At 51.7% G+C, this 25,000-nt stretch overlaps 3 protein-coding genes across 5 annotated transcripts in view; all 3 read left to right on the top strand.

The window, feature by feature from the left end:
• rnf130 (ring finger protein 130) overlaps positions 1–1,561 on the top strand; it is a 7,642-nt gene extending 6,081 nt beyond the window's left edge. For all 3 annotated transcript variants that reach the window (XM_062426046.1, XM_062426048.1, XM_062426047.1), the window contains exon 9: positions 1–1,561. This exon is cut by the window's left edge and continues 345 nt beyond it. The gene's annotated coding sequence lies outside the window, so the exon portion shown is untranslated.
• polr2b (RNA polymerase II subunit B) overlaps positions 1–16,247 on the top strand; it is a 47,586-nt gene extending 31,339 nt beyond the window's left edge. Inside the window, exon 20 of the mRNA XM_062425806.1 lies at positions 15,803–16,247. Coding sequence (XP_062281790.1) covers positions 15,803–16,033 — 231 coding nt within the window. The 3' untranslated portion in view covers positions 16,034–16,247. The remainder of the gene's footprint in view (positions 1–15,802) is intronic.
• Positions 7,689–25,000, top strand: part of LOC133986033 (TBC1 domain family member 9B) — a 22,774-nt gene continuing 5,462 nt past the window's right edge. Inside the window, 18 exon segments of the mRNA XM_062425803.1 lie at positions 7,689–8,062; positions 9,569–9,679; positions 10,735–10,853; positions 10,933–11,161; positions 12,053–12,261; positions 12,263–12,312; positions 13,704–13,911; positions 17,526–17,723; positions 17,805–17,921; positions 18,436–18,586; positions 18,665–18,879; positions 19,175–19,292; positions 19,742–19,944; positions 23,825–23,907; positions 24,023–24,152; positions 24,547–24,645; positions 24,721–24,789; positions 24,878–25,000. The exon segment at positions 24,878–25,000 is cut by the window's right edge and continues 118 nt beyond it. Of these exon segments, the coding sequence (XP_062281787.1) occupies positions 7,945–8,062; positions 9,569–9,679; positions 10,735–10,853; positions 10,933–11,161; positions 12,053–12,261; positions 12,263–12,312; positions 13,704–13,911; positions 17,526–17,723; positions 17,805–17,921; positions 18,436–18,586; positions 18,665–18,879; positions 19,175–19,292; positions 19,742–19,944; positions 23,825–23,907; positions 24,023–24,152; positions 24,547–24,645; positions 24,721–24,789; positions 24,878–25,000 (2,550 nt within the window). The 5' untranslated portion in view covers positions 7,689–7,944.

The raw sequence follows: 25,000 nt of genomic DNA, 5'->3' as shown, positions 1-25,000 counted from the left end.
GGAGTGTAGACGTCATGTTTTTGACTTTCTAGAAAAGTTCCTTAATTTTTGAAAGGGTTCCTTGGTTCCTGGAAGACTTTCCTGAATCAGTGTTTTCTGAGATAGTTTCAGGGTCTGAAGTTTAAAGACTTTTTAGTTCCTGGAAAACTTGGCGTCTGATTATCGAGATCCTGGAAATGCTTCTTGGAAAACTTTATTAGCTCCTCAAGAGCTTCCTTGTTCCTGAAGTTCTTGTTTCTGGGAAAGTTCCTGATTTCTTTAAAGGTTCCTGCGTCTCTGGAAATGTTCCCAGGATCCTGAAGAGGTTCTGGAAACAAGTCCAAGGTCTTAAAAAGGTTCTTTGGTTCCTGGAAAAACATCTTAGTTCCTATAAAAGGTTGTAAAAGTTCCTGAGTGCCTAAAAGTGTTTCTGGAAAGTTCTTGAGGTCTTTAAACGGTTCTGGGTTCCTGGAAAACAGGTCCAAAGATTTACAGCAGAGACAATCTCACCAGACCAGACCCAGAACAGAAAGTTCTGGGTCTGTCGGTCTGAACCTGCTGAATCATCAGTAACGGACTATTTTATGTGTGTAAATACTGAGCTGACTCTTCCCTGGAACCATAGCACAGGTAGACCTGGACCCTCTGTGGACCGCTAACTGTCACAGTGTTAATTCCCCCGTAGCAACAAACCTTTGATGTAAAGGAACAGTCCGACTCTCCAGTGATTCCTCCCGCTCTCTGTTTAGTCTCGTGTGGAGGAACCGGTCCGAAGGTTCCTGACGTCCAGCAGCAGAGACGCTGACGTTTCATCTGCTGATTATTTACTAAGTCATTTAATAAAAGGTGAGAAGAGGCTGACGTCTCTTCAGAAGCTGGTTTTAATGACGATGAGCCAGCAGATGTTTGACATGTGACCGAATGAAAGTATTTATCGATGATCTAAATCGTTGCAGCTAATCAATTAATCAACTAATCAATGCAGCTCCAAAGTGTTGTAGTTCTCTTTAGAGAAAGTTACACATTTAAATTCAGATAATAATTCCAGTTTTTATGTATACAGTGAAATAACTTAGTGTATTTAACAAGTTACAGAGATCATATATGCAAAACTGTGATGCCAAAGTTGATAAAAAGCTCGGTATGCTAACGATATTCACATATAAGTAAACAAACTCTCGCATGGCTTAAATACATAAATACATCTAGCAGACAAGTAAATGAGAACAGTAGATGATTCCCATCACGAGACCGCTGTAACGTGCAGATATGTTCACCTCAATAACACGAACCTTCATGTTTTAAAGGTGAAAACACATCAAATATTAAAGCTGCAGTATTATTGAAATATAAGAATAAACGAGGTTTGAGCTGCTGAATCACGGAGTGCTTCTCGTTATCTTAACGAAGCGAAACAATTAAAGTTTAATTTGTGACACATCAGAAAAAACATGCAGTTTTCTAATGGTACGCTGTGGGGACATCAGTGTTTGTGGGGACCTCGCGCGTTTGTGGGGACCTCGGGCGTTTGTGGGGACGTCGGGTGTTTGTGGGGACCTCGGGCGTTTGTGGGGACGTCGGGTGTTTGTGGGGACCTCGGGCGTTTGTGGGGACGTCGGGTGTTTGTGGGGACCTCGGGCGTTTGTGGGGACGTCGGGTGTTTGTGGGGACCTCGGGTGTTTGTGGGGACGTCGGGTGTTTGTGGGGACCTCGGGCGTTTGTGGGGACGTCGGGTGTTTGTGGGGACCTCGGGCGTTTGTGGGGACGTCGGGTGTTTGTGGGGACCTCGGGCGTTTGTGGGGACCTCGGGTGTTTGTGGGGACCTCGGGTGTTTGTGGGGACCTCGGGCGTTTGTGGGGACCTCGGGTGTTTGTGGGGACCTCGGGTGTTTGTGGGGACCTCGGGCGTTTGTGGGGACGTCGGGCGTTTGTGGGGACGTCGGGTGTTTGTGGGGACGTCGGGTGTTTGTGGGGACCTCGGGTGTTTGTGGGGACCTCGGGTGTTTGTGGGGACGTCGGGTGTTTGTGGGGACGTCGGGTGTTTGTGGGGACCTCGGGTTACCCTAACCCAGATTCAACAGCTATATTTTATTCCTGGTTTTAAACGTTGAAAAGCGTCGCTGTGACTGTGTGAACGCAGGTCCAGGGTTAGCCTAGCTTAGCACAAAGGGTTACAGTTAGTTTACAGGTCCAAATGTTTTTACACCTTAAATACTTTCAGAACGTAGGTCCGAGTGTCTTTAGCTGCTAAATGATTCTCGGTCTTAATTAACAGATAAATAATGAACTATGAAACTCTTGAATCATTAAATGTCTTTAAGCAGAGACTCGGAGGTTTACGGAGGTGATGGACTGCTCCTTTAACGTGTATTAAACAGCTTGTTACTCAGCGTGTACTAATCAGCCCAGTGAAGCTTTATATATAAACACATTATACAATCTATAATCACACATACATCCATATTATCTCTGAAGGGGCCGAACCAAGTCCTGCAGGTCTCTGAGCTTCTCTGTGTGTCGTCTTCGTGTCCCAGTATACTGATGATGATGATGATGATGAAGATGTGTTATGCTTTCAGTTCACTGTGTCTCTTTACTGCCTCAGCATCAACGTGTCATTAAAGTGTCATTATTGCCTTTAATCTTCAGACTCTGACTTCATTCACAGTTTTATGTAACTTTAATAATCAGTTAATAAAATGTTTATGAGTCTGTTTTTATACTGAGTGGTGAAAAAGTGCATAATGCTAATAACATGCTAATAACATGCAAATAACACGCTAATAACATGCTAATAACATGCAAATAACACGCTAATAACATGCAAATAACATGCTAATAACACACTAATAACATGCTAATAACACACTAATAACATGCAAATAACACGCTAATAACATGCTAATAACACGCTAATAACATGCAAATAACATGCTAATAACACACTAATAACATGCTAATAACACACTAATAACATGCTAATAACACACTAATAACATGCAAATAACACGCTAATAACATGCTAATAACACGCTAATAACATGCAAATAACACGCTAATAAAATGCTAATAACATGCTAATAACACGCTAATAACATGCTAATAGCACGCTAATAACATGCTAATAACACGCTAAAAACATATATACACATATATATATGTGTGTGTATATATATATATATATATATATATATATCTATCCATCCATCCATCTTCTTCCGCTTATCCGGGGTCGGGTCGCGGGGGCAGCAGCCTAAGCAGGGAAACCCAGACTTCCCTCTCCCCAGCCACTTCGTCCAGCTCTTCCCGGGGGATCCCGAGGCGTTCCCAGGCCAGCCGAGAGACAGAGTCTCTCCAGCGTGTCCTGGGTCTTCCCCGGGGTCTCCTACCGATGGGACGTGCCCTGAACACCTCACCCGGGAGGCGTCCGGGAGGCATCCTAACTAGATGCCCGAGCCACCTCAACTGGCTCTTCTCAACGCGGAGGAGCAGCGGGTCTACTCCGAGCTCCTCCCGGATGACCGAGCTTCTCACCCTATCTCTAAGGGAGATCCCAGCCACCCTACGGAGGAAGCTCATTTCGGCCGCTTGTACCCGCGATCTCGTTCTTTCGGTCACTACCCAAAGCTCATGACCATAGGTGAGGGTAGGAACGAAGATCGACTGGTAAATCGAGAGCTTCGCCTTTCGGCTCAGCTCCCTCTTCACCACGACAGATCTGTGCAGAGTCCGCATTACTGCAGACGCCGCACCGATCCGCCTGTCGATCTCCCGCTCCATCCTTCCCTCACTCGTGAAGAAGATCCTGAGGTACTTGAACTCCTCCACTTGGGGCAGGATCTCATCCCCGACCCGGAGAGTGCACTCCACCCTTTTCCAGCTGAGGACCATGGACTCGGATTTGGAGGTGCTGATTCTCATCCCGGCCGCTTCACACTCGGCGGCGAACCGATCCAGTGAGAGTTGGAGGTCACGGTCTGATGAAGCCAACAGGACCACATCATCTGCAAAAAGCAGTGACTCAATCATGAGGTCACCAAACCGGAACCCCTCAACGCCCTGGCTGCGCCTAGAAATCCTGTCCATAAAAATTATGAACAGGATCGGTGACAAAAGGCAGCCCTGGCGGAGTCCAACCCCCACCGGAAACGAGTCCGACTTACTACCAGCTATGCGGACCAAGCTCTGACACTGGTCCTACAGGATACGGACGGCCTGTATCAGGGGGTCCGATACCCCGTACTCCCGGAGAACCCCCCACAGGACCCCCCGAGGGACACGGTCGAATGCCTTTTCCAAGTCCACAAAGCACATGTGGACTGGTTGGGCAAACTCCCATGCACCCTCAAGGATCCTGCAGAGGGTGTAGAGCTGGTCCACAGTTCCACGACCCGGACGAAAACCACATTGCTCCTCCTGAATCCGAGGTTCGACTATCCGACGGACCCTCCTCTCCAGTACCCCCGAATAGACCTTACCAGGGAGGCTGAGGAGTGTGATCCCTCTATAGTTGGAACACACCCTCCGGTCCCCCTTCTTAAAAAGAGGGACCACCACCCCAGTCTGCCAATCCAGAGTCACTGCCCCCGATGTCCACGCGATGTTGCAGAGTCGTGTCAACCATGACAGCCCCACAACATCCAGGGCCTTGAGGAACTCTGGGCGGATCTCGTCCACCACCGGGGCCCTGCCACCAAGGAGCTTTTTGACTACCTCTGCGACCTCGGCCCCAGAGATAGGAGAGCTCTCGCCCGGGTCCCCAGACCCTGCTTCCTTACCGGAAGGCGTGTCGGTGGGATTGAGGAGGTCTTCGAAGTATTCCCTCCACCGATCCACAACGTCCCGAGTCGAGGTCAGCAGTGCACCGTCCCCCCCGTACACAGTGTTGACGGTGCACTGCTTCCCCCTCCTGAGACGCCGGATGCTGGTCCAGAACCTCTTCGAAGCTGTCCGGAAGTCGTTCTCCATGGCCTCACCGAACTCCTCCCATGTCCGGGTTCTTGCCTCAGCGACCGCCGCAGCCGCCGCCCGCTTGGCCTGCCGGTACCTGCCTGCTGCCTCCGGAGTCCCACAGGCCAAAAAGGCCCTATAGGACTCCTTCTTCAGCTTGACGGCATCCCTCACCGCCGGTGTCCACCAGCGGGTTCGGATATTGCCGCCACGACAGGCACCGACCACCTTGCAGCCACAAGACCGCCTTGACAATGGAGGCACGGAACATGGCCCACTCGGACTCAATGTCCCCCGCCTCCCCCGGTACATGGTCAAAGTTCTCCCGGAGGTGGGAGTTGAAGCTCTCTCTGACAGGAGACTCTGCCAGACGTTCCCAGCAGACCCTCACAATGCGTTTGGGTCTGCCAGGTCTGACCGGCATCCTCCCCCACCATCGGAGCCAACTCACCACCAGGTGGTGATCAGTTGACAGCTCCGCCCCTCTCTTCGCCCGAGTGTCCAAGACATGCGGCCGCAAGTCCGACGACACGACTACAAAATCAATCATTGAACTGCGGCCTAGAGTGTCCTGGTGCCAAGTGCACATATGGACCCTGATGCTTGAACATGGTGTTTGTTATGGACAATCTGTGACGAGCACAGAAGTCCAATAACAGAACACCGCTCGGGTTCAGGTCGGGGGGGCCGTTCCTCCCAATCACACCCTTCCAGGTCTCACTGTCGCTGCCGACGTGGGCGTTGAAGTCCCCCAGCAGAATGATGGAATCCCCAGAGGGAGCACTTTCCAGCACCCCCTCCAAGGAGTCCAGAAAGGGTGGATACTCTGAACTGCTGTTTGGGCCATATATATATATATATATATATATATATATATATATATATATATATATATATATACACACATACACACACATATACACATATATACACATATATATATACACATATATACACATACATATAAAAGTACTGCAGTATTATGAGGGATGTAGTATGCAGTATTACAGTAAAAGTACTGCAGTATTATAGTGATGTAGTATGCATTACTACAGTAAAAGTACTGCAGTATTATAGTGATGTAGTATGCAGTATTACAGTAAAAGTACTGCAGTATTATAGTGATGTAGTATGCAGTATTACAGTAAAAGTACTGCAGTATTATAGTGATGTAGTATGCAGTATTACAGTAAAAGTACTGCAGTATTATGAGTGATGTAGTATGCATTACTACAGTAAAAGTACTGCAGTATTATGAGTGATGTAGTATGCAGTATTACAGTAAAAGTACTGCAGTATTATAGTGATGTAGTATGCAGTATTACAGTAAAAGTACTGCAGTATTATGAGTGATGTAGTATACAGTATTACAGTAAAAGTACTGCAGTATTATAGTGATGTAGTATACAGTATTACAGTAAAAGTACTGCAGTATTATAGTGATGTAGTATGCAGTATTACAGTAAAAGTACTGCAGTATTATGAGTGATGTAGTATGCATTACTACAGTAAAAGTACTGCAGTATTATAGTGATGTAGTATGCAGTATTACAGTAAAAGTACTGCCGTAATGACGTAATGACGCAGCGCGCGGAAGGCGTGTCTGGACGTGTCAGACCCGGAAGTGATGTGCAGTCAGCTGACTAAAAACAACAACATCAGCTGGCTGGGTTCGAGTCCCAAACACCGTCTCTGTCCTGCTCTCTACCGGGGACACAGCGTCTCTACCGGGGACACACTGTCTCTACCGGGGACATAGCGTCTCTCTACCGGGGACACACCGTCTCTACCGGGGACACAGCGTCTCTCTACCGGGGACACATCGTCTCTACCGGGGACACAGCGTCTCTACCGGGGACACAGCGTCTCTACCGGGGACACAGCGTCTCTACCGGGGACACACCGTCTCTACCGGGGACACAGCGTCTCTCTACCGGGGACACATCGTCTCTACCGGGGACACAGCGTCTCTACCGGGGACACACCGTCTCTACCGGGGACACAGCGTCTCTACCGGGGACACACCGTCTCTACCGGGGACATAGCGTCTCTACCGGGGACACACCGTCTCTACCGGGGACACAGCGTCTCTACCGGGGACACACCGTCTCTACCGGGGACACACCGTCTCTACCGGGGACATAGCGTCTCTCTACCGGGGACACAGCGTCTCTCTACCGGGGACACAGCGTCTCTCTACCGGGGACACACCGTCTCTACCGGGGACACAGCGTCTCTACCGGGGACACACCGTCTCTACCGGGGACACAGCGTCTCTACCGGGGACATAGCGTCTCTACCGGGGACATAGCGTCTCTACCGGGGACACACCGTCTCTACCGGGGACACAGCGTCTCTACCGGGGACACACCGTCTCTACCGGGGACACAGCGTCTCTACCGGGGACACACCGTCTCTACCGGGGACACAGCGTCTCTACCGGGGACACAGCGTCTCTACCGGGGACACACCGTCTCTACCGGGGACACACCGTCTCTACCGGGGACATAGCGTCTCTCTACCGGGGACACAGCGTCTCTCTACCGGGGACACACCGTCTCTACCGGGGACACAGCGTCTCTACCGGGGACACACCGTCTCTACCGGGGACACAGCGTCTCTACCGGGGACATAGCGTCTCTACCGGGGACATAGCGTCTCTACCGGGGACACACCGTCTCTACCGGGGACACAGCGTCAATCTACCGGGGACACAGCGTCTCTACCGGGGACACAGCGTCTCTCTACCGGGGACATAGCGTCTTTACCGGGGACACAGCGTCTCTACCGGGGACATAGCGTCTCTACCGGGGACATAGCGTCTCTACCGGGGACACACCGTCTCTACCGGGGACACACCGTCTCTACCGGGGACACAGCGTCTCTACCGGGGACATAGCGTCTCTACCGGGGACACAGCGTCTCTCTACCGGGGACACAGCGTCTCTCTACCGGGGACACATCGTCTCTACCGGGGACACACCGTCTCTACCGGGGACACAGCGTCTCTGTCCAGATGTGGATCCAACCGGAAGAGGTTCTGCTCGCCGGTGCTCTCTGGGTGTCTGAACGGGCCAATCCGTTCTTCATCCTGCAGAGGAGGCGGGGCCACGGTCGCGGGGGGGGGCTGTCCGGTGAGTACTGGGTCTGTCTCTGGATCCGTTTATCTGTTTACCTGTTTACCTGTCCTCCTGTTTACCTGTCCTCCTGTTTACCTGTTTACCTGTCCTCCTGTTTACCTGTTTACATGTCCTCCTGTTTACCTGTTTACCTGTCCTCCTGTTTACCTGTTTACCTGTCCTCCTGTTTACCTGTTTACCTGTCCTCCTGTTTACCTGTTTACCTGTCCTCCTGTTTACCTGTCCTCCTGTTTACCTGTCCTCCTGTTTACCTGTTTACCTGTCCTCCTGTTTACCTGTCCTCCTGTTTACCTGTTTACCTGTTTACCTGTTTACCTGTTTACCTGTCCTCCTGTCCTCCTGTCCTCCTGTTTACCTGTTTACCTGTTTACCTGTCCTCCTGTCCTCCTGTTTACCTGTCCTCCTGTTTACCTGTCCTCCTGTTTACCTGTTTACCTGTTTACATGTCCTCCTTTTTACCTGTTTACCTGTCCTCCTGTTTACCTGTCCTCCTGTTTACCTGTTTACCTGTCCTCCTGTTTACCTGTTTACATGTCCTCCTGTTTACCTGTTTACATGTCCTCCTGTTTACCTGTCCTCCTGTTTACATGTCCTCCTGTTTACCTGTCCTCCTGTTTACCTGTTTACCTGTCCTCCTGTTTACCTGTCCTCCTGTTTACCTGTCCTCCTGTTTACCTGTTTACTTGTCCTCCTGTTTACCTGTTTACCTGTTTACATGTCCTCCTTTTTACCTGTTTACCTGTCCTCCTGTTTACCTGTCCTCCTGTTTACCTGTCCTCCTGTTTACCTGTCCTCCTGTTTACCTGTCCTCCTGTTTACCTGTTTACCTGTCCTCCTGTTTACCTGTTTACCTGTCCTCCTGTTTACCTGTCCTCCTGTTTACCTGTCCTCCTGATTACCTGTTTACCTGTCCTCCTGTTTACCTGTCCTCCTGTTTACCTGTCCTCCTGTTTACCTGTCCTCCTGTTTACCTGTCCTCTTGATTACCTGTTTACCTGTTTACCTGTCCTCCTGTTTACCTGTCCTACTGTTTACCTGTCCTCCTGTTTACCTGTTTACCTGTCCTCCTGTTTACCTGTCCTCCTGTTTACCTATTTACCTGTTTACCTGTCCTCCTGTTTACCTATTTACCTGTCCCCCTGTTTACCTGTCCTCCTGTTTACCTATTTACCTGTTTACCTGTCCTCCTGTTTACCTGTTTACCTGTCCTCCTGTTTACCTGTCCTCCTGTTTACCTGTCCCCCTGTTTACCTGTCCTCCTGTTTACCTATTTACCTGTTTACCTGTCCTCCTGTTTACCTGTTTACCTGTCCTCCTGTTTACCTGTTTACCTGTCCTCCTGTTTACCTGTCCTCCTGTTTACCTGTCCTCCGGTTTACCTGTCCTCCTGTTTACCTGTTTACCTGTTTACCTGTCCTCCTGTCCTCCTGTTTACCTGTCCTCCTGTTTACCTGTTTACCTGTCCTCCGGTTTACCTGTCCTCCTGTTTACCTGGTGCAGGTCTCCTTGTTGGGACTCTGGATGTGGTCTTGGATTCCAGTGCCAGAGTTGCTCCGTACAGGATTCTGCTGCAGACGTCCGACTCTCAGATCTACTGGAACATCGCCTGTGGTGGGTCAGCTGGACTGGACTGTAGTGGACTGTAGTGGACTGGACTGTAGTGGACTGGACTGTAGTGGACTGGACTATAGTGGACTGTAGTGGACTGGACTGTAGTGGACTGTAGTGGACTGGACTGTAGTGGACTGGACTATAGTGGACTGTAGTGGACTGGACTGTAGTGGACTGTAGTGGACTGGACTGTAGTGGACTGGACTGTAGTGGACTGTAGTGGACTGTAGTGGACTGGACTGTAGTGGACTGTAGTGGACTGTAGTGGACTGTAGTGGACAGGACTGTAGTGGACTGTAGTGTAGTGGACTGGACTGTAGTGGACTGGACTATAGTGGACTGTAGTGGACTGGACTGTAGTGGACTGTAGTGGACTGGACTGTAGTGGACTGGACTGTAGTGGACTGGACTGTAGTGGACTGTAGTGGACTGGACTGTAGTGGACTGGACTGTAGTGGACTGTAGTGGACTGGACTGTAGTGGACTGGACTATAGTGGACTGTAGTGGACTGGACTGTAGTGGACTGTAGTGGACTGGACTGTAGTGGACTGGACTGTAGTGGACTGTAGTGGACTGGACTGTAGTGGACTGTAGTGGACTGGACTGTAGTGGACTAACCCCGCCCCCTGTGTAGACTAACTCCGCCCCCTGTGTAGACTAACCCCGCCCCCTGTGTGGACTAACCCCGCCCCCTGTGTAGACTAACCCCGCCCCCTGTGTAGACTAACCCCGCCCCCTGTGTAGACTAACCCCGCCCCCTGTGTGGACTAACCCCGCCCCCTGTGTAGACTAACCCCGCCCCCTGTGTAGACTAACCCCGCCCCCTGTGTAGACTAACCCCGCCCCCGGTGTGTACTAACCCCGCCCCCTGTGTGTACTAACCCCGCCCCCTGTGTAGACTAACCCCGCCCCCCGTGTGTACTAACCCCGCCCCCTGTATGGACTAACCCCGCCCCTGTGTAGACTAACCCCGCCCCCGTGTGTACTAACCCCGCCCCCTGTATGGACTAACCCCGCCCCCTGTGTAGACTAACCCCGCCCCCCCTGTGTGCAGGCTCCAGCAGGAAGCAGATCACGGAGCTCTGGGATTGGCTGGAGTCCAACCTGCTGCAGACCATCAGCATCTTCGACAGCGATGAAGACGTCACGACCTTCGTCAAAGGAAAGATCTGCGTACGTTAGTGGTGATGTCACTTCCTGTTTGTCTGTTCTCGCTGCGTGTTCCCATTAGTGATGATGTCACTTCCTGCAGGGCCTCATCGCGGAGGAGAAGCGGCTGCAGCCGGGGGAGGAGCCGGAGGACTGCGGGAAGTTCCGGGAGGCGGAGCTAAAGATGAGGCGGTTGTTCCGGATGCCTGAAGAAGAGAAGCTGGTGAACTATTACTCCTGCAGCTACTGGAAGGGCCGAGTGCCGCGGCAGGGATGGCTCTACCTGTCCGTCAACCACCTCTGCTTCTACTCATTCCTATTGGGCAAGGAAGGTACGCCTAGCCAATCACAAGCCAGCAGGTCATGATGTCATTCATACACTCTCTGCACCAAGAAACAGGAAGTATATCAGGTACCAGCAGCTGGTACCAGCAGTACCTCTGAGGTACCAGCAGTACCTCTGATGTACCAGCAGTCTGTAGGTACCAGCAGTCTGTAGGTACCAGCAGTACCTCTGAGGTACCAGCAGTACCTCTGATGTACCAGCAGTCTGTAGGTACCAGCAGTACCTCTTTAGGTACCAGCAGTACCTCTGCAGGTACCAGCAGTACCTCTGCAGGTACCAGCAGTCTGTAGGTACCAGCAGTACCTCTGAGGTACCAGCAGTACCTCTGAGGTACCAGCAGTCAGTAGGTACCAGCAGTACCTCTGAGGTACCAGCAGTCTGTAGGTACCAGCAGTACCTCTGAGGTACCAGCAGTCTGTAGGTACCAGCAGTACCTCTGAGGTACCAGCAGTCTGTAGGTACCAGCAGTACCTCTGCAGGTACCAGCAGTACCTCTGTAGGTACCAGCAGTACCTCTGTAGGTACCAGCAGTCCCTCTGTAGGTACCAGCAGTCTGTAGGTACCAGCAGTACCTCTGAGGTACCAGCAGTACCTCTGTAGGTACCAGCAGTCTGTACGTACCAGCAGTACCTCTGTAGGTACCAGCAGTACCTCTGTAGGTACCAGCAGTACCTCTGAGGTACCAGCAGTCTGTAGGTACCAGCAGTACCTCTGAGGTACCAGCAGTACCTCTGAGGTACCAGCAGTACCTCTGAGGTACCAGCAGTACCTCTGTAGGTACCAGCAGTACTTCAGGTCTATAACATGGAGTAGTGCTGTGTTCTGTTGTCATAGTCGTGCAGTATTGTTACAGATTGAGTGGTTCTGGTTCTGTCAGTGACCCTGGTGGAGCAGTGGACGGAGGTGACCCAGCTGGAGAAGAACGCCACGCTCGTGTTCCCGGAGAGCGTTCGGGTCAGCACACGTCACGAGGAGCATTTCTTCTCCATGTTCCTCAACATCAACGACACCTTCAAGCTGATGGAGCAGCTAGCTAACATCGCTATGCGCCAGCTGCTGGACAACGAGGCGTTCAGCGCCGACCGCTTCGCTGCCCAAAGCCTGCAAGACCCTGAAGAACGTCTCTGCTCTCAAGAGGTCATTAACCCTGTCAGCCTGATTCCTCTCCTCCTCTCCTTCCTCTCCTCTCCTCTTCTGCTTCCTCTCCTCTCTCCTCTCCTTCCTCTCCTCTCCTCCTCTCTCCTTCCTCTCCTCTCCTCCTCTCCTCCTCTCTCCTTCCTTTCCTCTCCTCCTCTCCTTCCTGTCCTCCTCTCCTCTCTCCTCTCCTCCTCTCCTTCCTCTCCTTCCTCTCCTTCCTCTCCTCTCTCCTCTCCTCCTCTCTCCTTCCTTTCCTCTCCTCCTCTCCTTCCTCTCCTCCTCTCCTTCCTCTCCTCCTCTCCTTCCTCTCCTCTCCTCTTCTCCTTCCACTCCTCTCTCCTCTCCTTCCTCTCCTCTCCTCCTCTCTCCTTCCTCTCCTCTCCTCTCCTCCTCTCCTCTCCTCTCCTGTCCTCCTCTCTCCTCCTCTCCTTCCTCTCCTCCTCTCCTCCTACCTCTCCTCTCTTCTCTCCTCCTCTCCTTCTTCTCCTCCTCTCTCCTCCTCTCCTCCTCTCCTTCCTCTCCTCCTCTCCTCTCCTCCTTCCTCTCCTCTCCTCTCCTCCTCTCTCCTTCCTCTACTCCCCTCTCCTCCTCTCCTCTCTTCTCCTCTCCTCCTCTCCTCTCCTCCTCTCCTCCTCTCCTCCTCTCCTCTCCTCCTCTCCTCCCCTCCTCTCCTCCTCCCCTCTCCTCTCCTCTCCTCCTCTCCTCTCCTCTCCTCTCTCCTCCTCTCTCCTCTCCTCCTCCTCTCCTCCTCTCCTTCCTCTCCTCCTCTCTCCTCTCCTCCTCTCTCCTTCCTCTACTCCTCTCTCCTTCCTCTCCTCTCCTCTCTCCTTCCTCTCCTCTCCTCCTCTCTCCTCTCCTCTCCTCCTCTCTCCTCCTCTCCTCTCCTCTCCTCGCCTCCTCTCGCCTCCTCTCCTCTCCTCTCCTCTCCTCTCCTCTCCTCTCCTCCTCTCTCCTCCTCTCCTCTCCTCTCCTCCTCTCCTCTCCTCTCCCCCCCCTCTTCTCTCCTCCTCTCCTCCTCTCTCCTCTCCTCTCCTCCTCTCTCCTCCTCTCCTCTCCTCTCCTCCTCTCCTCTCCTTCTCTCTCCTTCCTCTCCTCTCCTCCTCTCCTCTCCTCCTCTCTCCTCCTCTCCTCTCCTCTCCTCCTCTCTCCTCTCCTCTCTCCTCCTCTCCTCTCCTCTCCTTCCTCTCCTCTCTCCTTCCTCCTCTCTCCTTCCTCTCCTCCTCTCCTCTCCTTCCTCTCCTCCCCTCCTCTCCTCTCCTCTCCTCCTCTCCTCCCCTCCTCACCTCCTCTCCTCTCCTCTCCTCTCCTCCTCTCCTCCTCTCCTCTCCTGACACATGAGTTATTGCTGGATGATGTTGACCTTTGACCCGTGTCCTGTGTGGTGCCGGCAGGGATTTGGACGCGCGGGCGAAGAACGAGCGGTACCGTACGATGTTCCGTCTGACGCAGGACGAGCGTCTGGACGGACACACCGACTGCACGCTGTGGACGCCGTTCGCTAAGATGCACGTCGTCGGTCAGCTGTTCATCTCCAACAACTACGTCTGCTTCAACAGCAGAGAAGAAGAACTGTGTCAGCTGATCATCCCGCTCAGAGAGGTGCGTACCACGTGACTCCGGAGTAGCGACGAGCAGCATCACCATGGCAACGGTGTGACAGTCTCAGTGTGACATCATCACGTAAACTCAGAGTTAGAGACGCTGAACTGTGCGGCTCGTCTTTTAAGCTCAGTATCAAAATGTGGCGTTTTAAAATGAACAGGAGGAATGTTTTTATAAAGATATAATAATAATAATAATAATAATAATAATAATAATAATAATAATAATAATAGTCCATCCATCCATCCATCTTCTTTCCGCTTATCCGGGGTCGGGTCGCGGGGGCAGCAGCCTAAGCAGGGAAACCCAGACTTCCCTCTCCCCAGCCACTTCGTCCAGCTCTTCCCGGGGGATCCCGAGGCGTTCCCAGGCCAGCCGAGAGACAGAGTCTCTCCAGCGTGTCCTTGGTCTTCCCCGGGGTCTCCTACCGGTGGGACGTGCCCTGAACACCTCACCCGGGAGGCGTCCGGGAGGCATCCTAACTAGATGCCCGAGCCACCTCAACTGGCTCTTCTCAACGCGGAGGAGCAGCGGGTCTACTCCGAGCTCCTCCCGGATGACCGAGCTTCTCACCCTATCTCTAAGGGAGAGCCCAGCCACCCTACGGAGGAAGCTCATTTCGGCCGCTTGTACCCGCGATCTCGTTCTTTCGGTCACTACCCAAAGCTCATGACCATAGGTGAGGGTAGGAACGAAGATCGACTGGTAAATCGAGAGCTTTGCCTTTCGTCTCAGCTCCCTCTTCACCATGACGGATCTGTGCAGAGTCCGCATTACTGCAGACGCCGCACCGATCCGCCTGTCGATCTCCCGCTCCATCCTTCCCTCACTCGTGAACAAGATCCCGAGGTACTTGAACTCCTCCACTTGGGGCAGGATCTCATCCCCGACCCGGAGAGTGCACTCCACCCTTTTCCGGCTGAGGACCACGGCCTGTATCAGGGGGTCCGATACCCCATACTCCCGGAGAACCCCCCACAGGACCCCCCGAGGGACACGGTCGAATGCCTTTTCCAAGTCCACAAAGCACATGTGGACTGGTTGGGCAAACTCCCATGCACCCTCAAGGATCCTGCAGAGGGTGTAGAGCTGGTCCACAGTTCCACGACCCGGACGAAAACCATATTGCTCCTCCTGGATCCGAGGTTCGACTATCCGACGGACCTTCCTCTCCAGTACCCCCGAATAGACCTTACCAGGGAGGCTGAGGAGTGTGATCCCCCTATAGTTGGAACACACCCTCCGGTCCCCCTTCTTAAAAAGAGGGACCACAACCCCAGTTTGCCAATCCAGAGGCACTGCCCCCGATGTCCACGCGATGTTGCAGAGTCGTGTCAACCATGACAGCCCCACAACATCCAGGGCCTTGAGGAACCCCGGGGCCTTGCCACCGAGGAGCTTCATGACCACCTCGGCGACCTCAGCCCCAGAGATAGGAGAGCCCACACCCGGGTCCCCAGGCCCTGCTTCCTTACCGGAAGGTGTGTCGGTGGGATTGAGGAGGTCTTCGAAGTATTCCTTCCACCGATCCACGACGTCCCGAGTCGAGGTCAGCAGGGCACCGTCCCCCCCATACACAGTATTGACGGTGCACTGCTTCCCCCTCCTGAGACGCCGGATGCTGGTCCAGAACCTCTTCGAAGCCGTCCGGAAGTCGTTCTCCATGGCCTCACCGAACTCCTCCCATGTCCGGGTTTTTGCCTCAGTGACCGCCACAGCCACCCCCCGCTTGGCCTGCCGGTACCTGCCTGCTGCCTCCGGAGTCCCACAGGCCAAAAAGGCCCTATAGGACTCCTTCTTCAGCATGACGGCATCCCTCACCGCCGGTGTCCACCAGCGGGTTCGGATATTGCCGCCACGACAGGCACCGACCACCTTGCGGCCACAGGACCGGTCGGCCGCCTTGACAATGGAGGCGCGGAACATGGCCCACTCGGACTCAATGTCCCTCGCCTCCCCCGGTACATGGTCAAAGTTCTCCCGGAGGTGGGAGTTGAAGCTCTCTCTGACAGGAGACTCTGCCAGACGTTCCCAGCAGACCCTCACAATGCGTTTGGGTCTGCCAGGTCTGACCGGCATCCTCCCCCACCATCGGAGCCAACTCACCACCAGGTGGTGATCAGTTGACAGCTCCGCCCCTCTCTTTGCCCGAGTGTCCAAGACATGCGGCCGCAAGTCCGACGACACGACTACAAAGTCAATCATCGAACTGCGGCCTAGAGTGTCCTGGTGCCAAGTGCACATATGGACACCCTTATGCTTGAACATGGTGTTTGTTATGGACAATCTGTGACGAGCACAGAAGTCCAATAACAGAACACCGCTCGGGTTCAGATTGGGGGGGCCGTTCCTCCCAATCACACCCTTCCAGGTCTCACTGTCGCTGCCAATGTGCGCGTTGAAGTCTCCCAGCAGAATGAGGGAATCCCCAGAGGGAGCACTTTCCAGCACCCCGTCCAAGGAGTCCAGAAAGGGTGGATACTCTGAACTGCTGTTTGGGCCATAGGCACAAACAACAGTCAGGATCCGTCCCCCCACCCGTAGGCGGAGGGAGGCTACCCTTTCATCCACTGGGGTAAACTCCAACATACAGGCGCCAAGCCGAGGGGCAATAAGTATTGCCACCCCTGCCCGGCGCCTTTCACCAGCGGGAACTCCAGAGTGGACGAGAGTCCAACTCCTCTCGAGAAGACTGGTTCCAGAGCCCTTGCTATGCGTCGAGGTGAGGCCGACTATATCTAATCGGAACTTCTCAACCTCGCGTACCAGCTCAGGCTCCTTCCCCGCCAGAGAGGTGACATTCCACGTCCCTAGAGCTAGCTTCTGCAGCCGAGGATCAGGCCGCCAAGGTCCCCGCCTTCGGCTGCTGCCCAGGTCACACTGCCCCTCCTACGGGTGGTGAGCCCACGGGAAGGGGGTCCCACGTTGCCTCTTCGGGCTGTGCCCGGCCGGGCCCCATGGGTGCAGGCCCGGCCACCAGGCGCTCGCCATCGAGCCCCCTCCCCAGGCCTGGCTCCAGGGGGGGGCCCCGGTGACCCGCGTCCGGGCAGGGGAAACGAGGTTCCATTTATATTGCTCGTCATAAGGGTTTTTTTTTTTGTGAGCTACGCTTTGTCTGGTCCCTCCCCCCGGACCTGTTTGCCTTGGGTGACCCTACCAGGGGCATAAAGCCCCCGACAACGGAGCTCCTGGGGTCATTGGGACACTCAAACCCCTCCACCACGATAAGGTAGTAGCTCAGGGAGATAATAGTAATAATAATAATAATAATAATAATAATAATAATAATAATAATAATAATAGTAATAATAATAATAGTAATAATAATAATAATAATAATAGTAATAATAATAATAATAATAATAGTAATAATAATAATAGTAATAGTAATAATAATAATAATAATAATAATAGTAATAATAATAATAATAAGATAGTTTTCCATTTAAATGTTTGAACTCAGAAATATAAAAAAAAAAGGTATTTTAGAAGCTTTCAGTGATTTGATATGAATGGAAGTGATTGTGTTCAATCAGCCGTGACATCGTCTGAATCCCATCGAATAATATCGTGAAGACATCGTGATTTACCCATCATCCTTTGCTCCTCAGGTGTCCATCGTGGAGAAAGCGGACAGCAGCAGCGTCCTGCCGTGTCCCGTCTCCATCAGCACCAAGAACAAGATGACTTTCCTGTTCGCCAACCTCAAGGACCGGGACTTCCTGGTGCAGCGGATCTCTGACTTCCTGCAGAGGACGCCTGACAGTTGCTGGGGCGACACCAACCCGCTGTCTCTGATTGGCTCCTCGGTGCGTCGCTCACTGCAGCGTCCAGGTTGAGTAGGCGGGTCTCCGTCCGTTTCCTTCCTCTGATGTTTGTTTTGTGTTCAGGCGCCTGCAGAGTCCGCCAGCAGGGGGCGACATTACCACGCCGGCCTCCCCACCGCCAGCCGGGCGCTGCTGCAGCTCTACCAGCAGGACGCAGCGGAGGACCTGGGCCCCCGAGCTGTGAGTACCACACCTGTACTACACCTGCACCTGTACTACACCTGTACTACACCTGTACTACACCTGTACCACACCTGTACCACACCTGTACCACACCTGTACCACACCTGTCCTACCTGGTGTTTTGAACCATTAAAAGAACAAAGATGATATCAGATAATCAATCAATCAATCAATCAATCTTTATTTGTATAGCGCCAAATCACAACAAAGTTATCTCAAGGCACTTTACACATAGAGCAGGTTCTAAACCGTACTCTTCAAGTTTTAATTTATAAAGAGACCCAACATTCCCACATGAGCAAGCATTTAGCGACAATGGCAAGAAAAAACTCCCTTTTAACAGGAAGAAACCTCAGGCAGAACCAGGCTCAAAGTGGGCGGCCATCTGCCTCGACCGGTTGGGGTAGAGGGGAGAGAGAGGAAGAATAGGAGAGAGAGAGAGTAGCACATTGAAAATAAACATTGAATAAAATAAACAGATAACACCTCCTATCATCCTTCTCTCCTGCAGATGAAGGAGAAGATGAAGGAGGAGGCGTGGAACATCCATTTCTCAGAGTTTGGTCGAGGTGTCTGTATGTACCGGACCTCCAGAACCAGAGAACTCATCCTGAACGGGATCCCAGAGAGCCTGAGAGGGGAGCTGTGGCTGCTGTTCTCTGGTAACTGTTCATTCACTCATTCACTCAGGGTTAGGGTTACCCTCGCTCATTAATGACCTGTCCACTGTTTCCCTGCAGGAGCACAGAATGAGATGGCGTCCCACCCTGGTTACTATGGCGACCTGGTAGAGCAGGCCATGGGGCTGTGTTCATTGGCTACCGAAGAGATTGAGCGTGATCTTCACCGCTCGATGCCTGAACACCGAGCCTTCCAGAACGAGACGGGCATCGCTGCGCTGCGCCGCGTCCTCACTGCCTACGCCCACCGGAACCCGGGTATCGGGTACTGCCAGGTACTGCTGCATATACTCTATATACTATATATAGTATATACTCTATATACTCTATATACTATATATACTCTATATACTATATATACTATATATACTCTATATACTCTATATACTATATATACTATATACACTATATATACTATATATACTATATATACTATATATACTGCATATACTGTATTTAAACATTAATATATATTATACATAGTATACTACTATAATATATAAATTGTATATATATTTATATTTATGTAAACATAAACATGTGTATAGTAATCCATTTGTTCTCCTGCAGGCGATGAACATCGTCACCTCCGTCCTGCTGCTGTTCTGTACGGAGGAGGAAGCTTTCTGGCTGCTGGTGGCGCTGTGTGAGCGGATGCTGCCAGACTACTACAACACCAGGGTCGTAGGTCAGTAGCAAGCTGCTGTGACATCTGATTGGTTCATATGTTGGTGATGTAATATAGTCTGACCTGTGGACAGTGTGCAGCAGGGAGACAGCTGACTGTCGTTAGTGTTCAGCGATGCTGATATTTGAAAAAAACAGCGCTCTACTAGGAGTTACATGTAAACCAAGATAGAGCAGCAGCAGTAACAGTAACAGCAGTAACAGTAACAGCAGCAGTAACAGCAGTAACAGCAGCAGTAACAGTAACAGTAGCAGTAACAGTAACAGCAGTAACAGCAGTAACAGCAGCAGTAACAGCAGCAGTAACAGCAGTAACAGCAGTAACAGCAGCAGTAACAGTAACAGTAACAGTAACAGTAGCAGTAACAGTAACAGTAACAGCAGCAGTAACAGTAACAGCAGGGCTGCAGGGGGCACTGTTCTGCTCTGATGTGTTGGTCTCTCTCTCAGGAGCTCTGGTGGATCAGGGCGTATTCGAGGACCTGACCCGGGCCTTCCTGCCTCTGCTGTATGAACACATGCAGGATCTGGGAGTGATTTCCACCATCAGCCTGTCCTGGTTCCTCACGCTCTTCCTGTCTGTGATGCCCTTCGACAGCGCCGTGCTGCTGGTCGACTGCTTCTTCTATGAGGGCATCAAAGTCATCTTCCAGGTACTGCCTGACTGTTTACTGCCTGTTCATAGATATAAATCCCCCTCTCACCCCATGGGTGGGTCTCTCTCTTCAGGTCGGGTCCTCTACCAGAGGTCTGGGAGTTTCAGCAGTATCTTAGCTGTTCTTAGGACTGAACTCTTCTGGACAGAGACCTCAGATGTTGTACCTGGAATCAGCTGGAGCCTCTCTCCCAGTTAGTGGCCCACAGCTCCCAGTGCTCCCATTACCACTGGCTCCACTGTTACCTTTACTCCTCACATCTTCTCCAGCTTCTCTTTCTCTGGATCTCTGCATCTATCACCGCTGACTCCTTCTGTTGTTTGTCCATCAACACGATGTCCGCTTGGTTAGCCAGCACCAGATAGTCAGTCTGGATCTGGATCAGGATTTAAGATCCTGATCCAGATCATGACCCCTGAGAATGACCCGGATCCTGATCCGGGTCATTCTCAATCACCTAAGGAGGTTCCTTCCATTCTGACCTCCAGCCCCAGTGGCTCTGATGCTCACCAGTCCTCTGCCTCCCTCTGTCCGCTTGGCGTACGGTCTCAGGGTGCTGGGTTAGGGCCAGCTTATTATACCAGCGGGGTATCTGATGACTGGCAGGGCATACGTGTTGATGGCTCTGACCTTGTTCTTCAGGACTCTTCAGGACCTAACCTACACTGACCCTGTGTAGGTTTTTGGCTGTGCTGGACTTCCTTGCAGCCTCCTCATGCTTCCCATTAGCCTGTGGGATCCCACGGTATTTGTAGCTGTCCTGAACATCTGCAAAGCTGCCTTCTGGTAGTTCAGCCCCCTCAGTTCTGATCCTCTTCCCTCTCTTTGATACCATCCCAACACACTTCAGTCCGAATGACATTCAGATGTGGTTTCTGTAGATCCTGGTGATGTGGATCAGTGAGTCCATGTTTGGCTCATTCCTGCCATATAGCTTGATGTCATCCTTGTAGAGGAGGCGGCTGATGGTTGCTCCACTTTGGAGCCGGTATCCGTAGCCCCTCTTTGTGATGATCTGGCTGAGGCGGTTCAAGAATCAACTACTAGCCCAGTGCAACGGCACATCTGCAAACGGCAACTGCAGATTGATGAGGTAACGAACACGCAGGTCAAAGGGGGGATAACAGTCTGAGATTAGGTACCAAGGCCTTACAGCACGGAGACCCGGAGAGAAGTGAGTCAACTCTCAGATCTACAGAAAGATGTGAGGAAGAAACTGCCAAGCAAAGGCTCACAGCTCTGGCTGCCAGAATAAACAGGATGTTCTCCTTGTAACCATCCAAAGCATACAGAGCCAGGAACCATCACCACGGCAGACATCCTGGACCCACCCAGACTGGTTAACTCAAGGGGGGACAGTCCTGGACTCCAGAAGGGCGCAACTCCATCCAACTACTGGCCAATAACCTGCCTCACTGTACAAAATGAAGCTCCTGTCTAAGATGAACAGGCACATGGTCCAATACATGAGCTGGGTCCATAGAGCTAACCCAAGACTCCAGGACCAGGACCAGGCAGACCAACCTGACTCAGTGCCACACATGGAGACTGGACTGCTTGGAAATGTAGAACATCAACAGGACACTAAGAGCCTTCATCAAGAACTCAATGGGACTGTGGAGAACCAGTCTGGAGGTCAACTCAAAGCCAACTGCACAAGTTACCATCAAGTGCTGCATAGACCAAGCTGATCCACTATCCCACTGCTGCATAGACCAAGCTGATCCACTATCCCACTGCTGCATAGACCAAGCTCCCACTGCTGCATATACCAAGCTGATCCACTATCCCACTGCTGCATAGACCAAGCTGATCCACTATCCCACTGCTGCATAGACCAAGCTGATCCACTATCCCACTGCTGCATAGACCAAGCTGATCCACTATCCCACTGCTGCATATACCAAGCTGATCCACTATCCCACTGCTGCATATACCAAGCTGATCCACTATCCCACTGCTGCATATACCAAGCTGATCCACTATCCCACTGCTGCATAGACCAAGCTGATCCACTATCCCACTGTTGCATAGACCCTTGGATGGTCTGATGAGAACATCCTGGTTCTGCTTCTCCTGTGTATCTCTTCAGGCGGGCAGCCAGAGCTGTGAGCCTCAGTTACAGATAGCTAGTTGTACTTCATGGGTCTTCCTTTCTTCCTCACACCTTTCTGGAGCTCTGAGAGTTGACTAACTTCTCTCCGTCTGATCTTGGCCTCCAGCATCCTCCATGGGGGGCAATGGCCTTCATGGTTTGATGTTATCCCCCTCTGACCTGCCGTAACATGTTCGTTGTACCTCATCAATCTCTAGGTGTGATAGCAGTTGCTGTTTGCAGATGTTGGAACACTGGGCTAGTGGTTGGGTTTCAGCGTACTGGGCTAGTTGTTGGGTTTCAGCGTACTGGGCTAGTTGTTGGGTTTCAGAGTACTGGGCTAGTGGTTGGGTTTCAGAGTACTGGGCTAGTTGTTGGGTTTCAGAGTACTGGGCTAGTTGTTGGGTTTCAGAGTACTGGGCTAGTTGTTGGGTTTCAGAGTACTGGGCTAGTGGTTGGGTTTCAGAGTACTGGGCTAGTGGTTGGGCTAGTGGTTGGGTTTCAGAGTACTGGGCTAGTGGTTGGGTTTCAGCGTACTGGGCTAGTTGTTGGGTTTCAGAGTACTGGGCTAGTTGTTGGGTTTCAGCATACTGGGCTAGTTGTTGGGTTTCAGAGTACTGGACTAGTTGTTGGGTTTCAGCGTACTGGGCTAGTTGTTGGGTTTCAGAGTACTGGGCTAGTTGTTGGGTTTCAGCATACTGGGCTAGTTGTTGGGTTTCAGAGTACTGGACTAGTTGTTGGGTTTCAGAGTACTGGGCTAGTTGTTGGGTTTCAGCGTACTGGGCTAGTTGTTGGGTTTCAGCGTACTGGGCTAGTTGTTGGGTTTCAGCATACTGGGCTAGTTGTTGGGTTTCAGAGTACTGGGCTAGTGGTTGGGTTTCAGAGTACTGGGCTAGTTGTTGGGTTTCAGCGTACTGGGCTAGTTGTTGGGTTTCAGCGTACTGGGCTAGTTGTTGGGTTTCAGAGTACTGGGCTAGTGGTTGGGTTTCAGCGTACTGGGCTAGTAGTTGGGTTTCAGCGTACTGGGCTAGTTGTTGGGTTTCAGCGTACTGGGCTAGTTGTTGGGTTTCAGCGTACTGGGCTAGTTGTTGGGTTTCAGAGTACTGGGCTAGTTGTTGGGTTTCAGCGTACTGGGCTAGTTGTTGGGTTTCAGCGTACTGGGCTAGTTGTTGGGTTTCAGAGTACTGGGCTAGTTGTTGGGTTTCAGCGTACTGGGCTAGTGGTTGGGTTTCAGCGTACTGGGCTAGTTGTTGGGTTTCAGCGTACTGGGCTAGTAGTTGGGTTTCAGCGTACTGGGCTAGTGGTTGGGTTTCAGCGTACTGGGCTAGTTGTTGGGTTTCAGCGTACTGGGCTAGTTGTTGGGTTTCAGAGTACTGGGCTAGTTGTTGGGTTTCAGCGTACTGGGCTTACTGGCAGCATTCCAACTGGTCTGTATTCTCTGCCTGCTCCACCTACATCTTGTTCCAGTAGCCCACAACTCAACACCTGATGCGACCTGGGCAACATCCGAGCCGGCTCCTAAGTTTGTGGTTGGGCTCATCCTGAACTAGGCCGGCAGCCTAAGGGTCAGTCTGGATATGTGTTACCCCGTCCTGACCGGGAATCGAACCCCCGGCGGTGTGAGCTGCTGCTACACAGCGAGTCACGCAATAACCACGAATCCATGAAATACTTTAATCATCGATTTTATTGATTGCTTGTTGCAGCGCATCAGTTTAATATTCATTGTTGACTTCAGGTGTGTTTACAGAAGAGTGAACAGCTCTGACCTCTGACCTGCAGGTGGCGCTGGCGGTGCTGCATGACAACATGGACGCTCTGCTGTCCTGTAGAGACGAAGGAGAAGCCATGACCATCCTGGGCAGGTATGATGATGTCACAGTCCAGGTGTGCCACACGATGCTGACAGAGTGTTCACACCTGTGTGTCTGTGTGTGTGTGTGTGTGTGTGTGTGTGTGTGTGTGTGTGTGTGTGTGTAGGTACCTGGATAACGTAGTGAACAAACAGACGGTGGCTCCGCCCATCCCTCACCTGCACGCCCTGCTGACGAGCGGTGACGATCCGCCGCCGGAGATCGACGTCTTTGACCTCATCAAGTCGTCCTACGAGGTCACTGACGCATCATGATGTCATCACTGACGCATCATGATGTCATCACTGACGCATCATGATGTCATCACTGACGCATCATGATATCATCACTGACGCATCATGATGTCATCACTGACGCATCATGATGTCACTCACACACACATACACTAAGACTGTGTATACAGCACAGTTTCCTTTTATAGTTTAATTATTGTATCTATACATAGACATATATATATATATATATATATATATATATATGTCTATATATATATAGACATATATATATATGTATATATAGATGTATATATGTATATAATTTATATGCAGTGCTCTATACATGTATTCTGTACATACTGTATGTAATAATCTACGGCTCAGTCTAACTCCTGGTTTCTTTTTCTCTGAGCAGAAGTTTGGCAGCTTGCGCTCTGATGTCATCGAGCAGATGAGGTTCAAGCAGAGGTTAAAGGTCATCCAGTCTCTGGAGGACACGGCCAAAAGGAGCGTGGTGGGTGGTGTTAGTGTGCTGCCAGCTAATGCTAACATGCTAGCACAGATAAGCTCACAGGTGTGTTTGTTGCAGGTGAGGGCGATGATGACGGAGTCCGCGTTCAGCATCGAGGAGCTGGAGGAGCTGTACTGTCTCTTTAAGGTCTCTACTGTGTAACTGTTAGCATGTTAGCAGTTAGCCACCGTAGGTCAGCACGAGACCAGCTGTTACTTCCTGTTTCCTGTTTCAGGCGCAGCATGTGACCAGCTGTTACTGGGGCTCCAGCAGCTCGGCGGCGGAGCGTCACGACCCGAGCCTGCCGTACCTGGAGCAGTACCGGATCGACCCGGTCCAGTTCACCCAGCTGTTCACT

The sequence above is a fragment of the Scomber scombrus genome, chromosome 9, assembly GCF_963691925.1.
Source record: "Scomber scombrus chromosome 9, fScoSco1.1, whole genome shotgun sequence".
NCBI classification, from domain to species: Eukaryota; Metazoa; Chordata; class Actinopteri; order Scombriformes; family Scombridae; genus Scomber; species Scomber scombrus.
The sequence above is the reverse complement of the archived record's forward strand: the minus strand, read 5'-3'. Positions and strand labels throughout refer to the sequence as shown.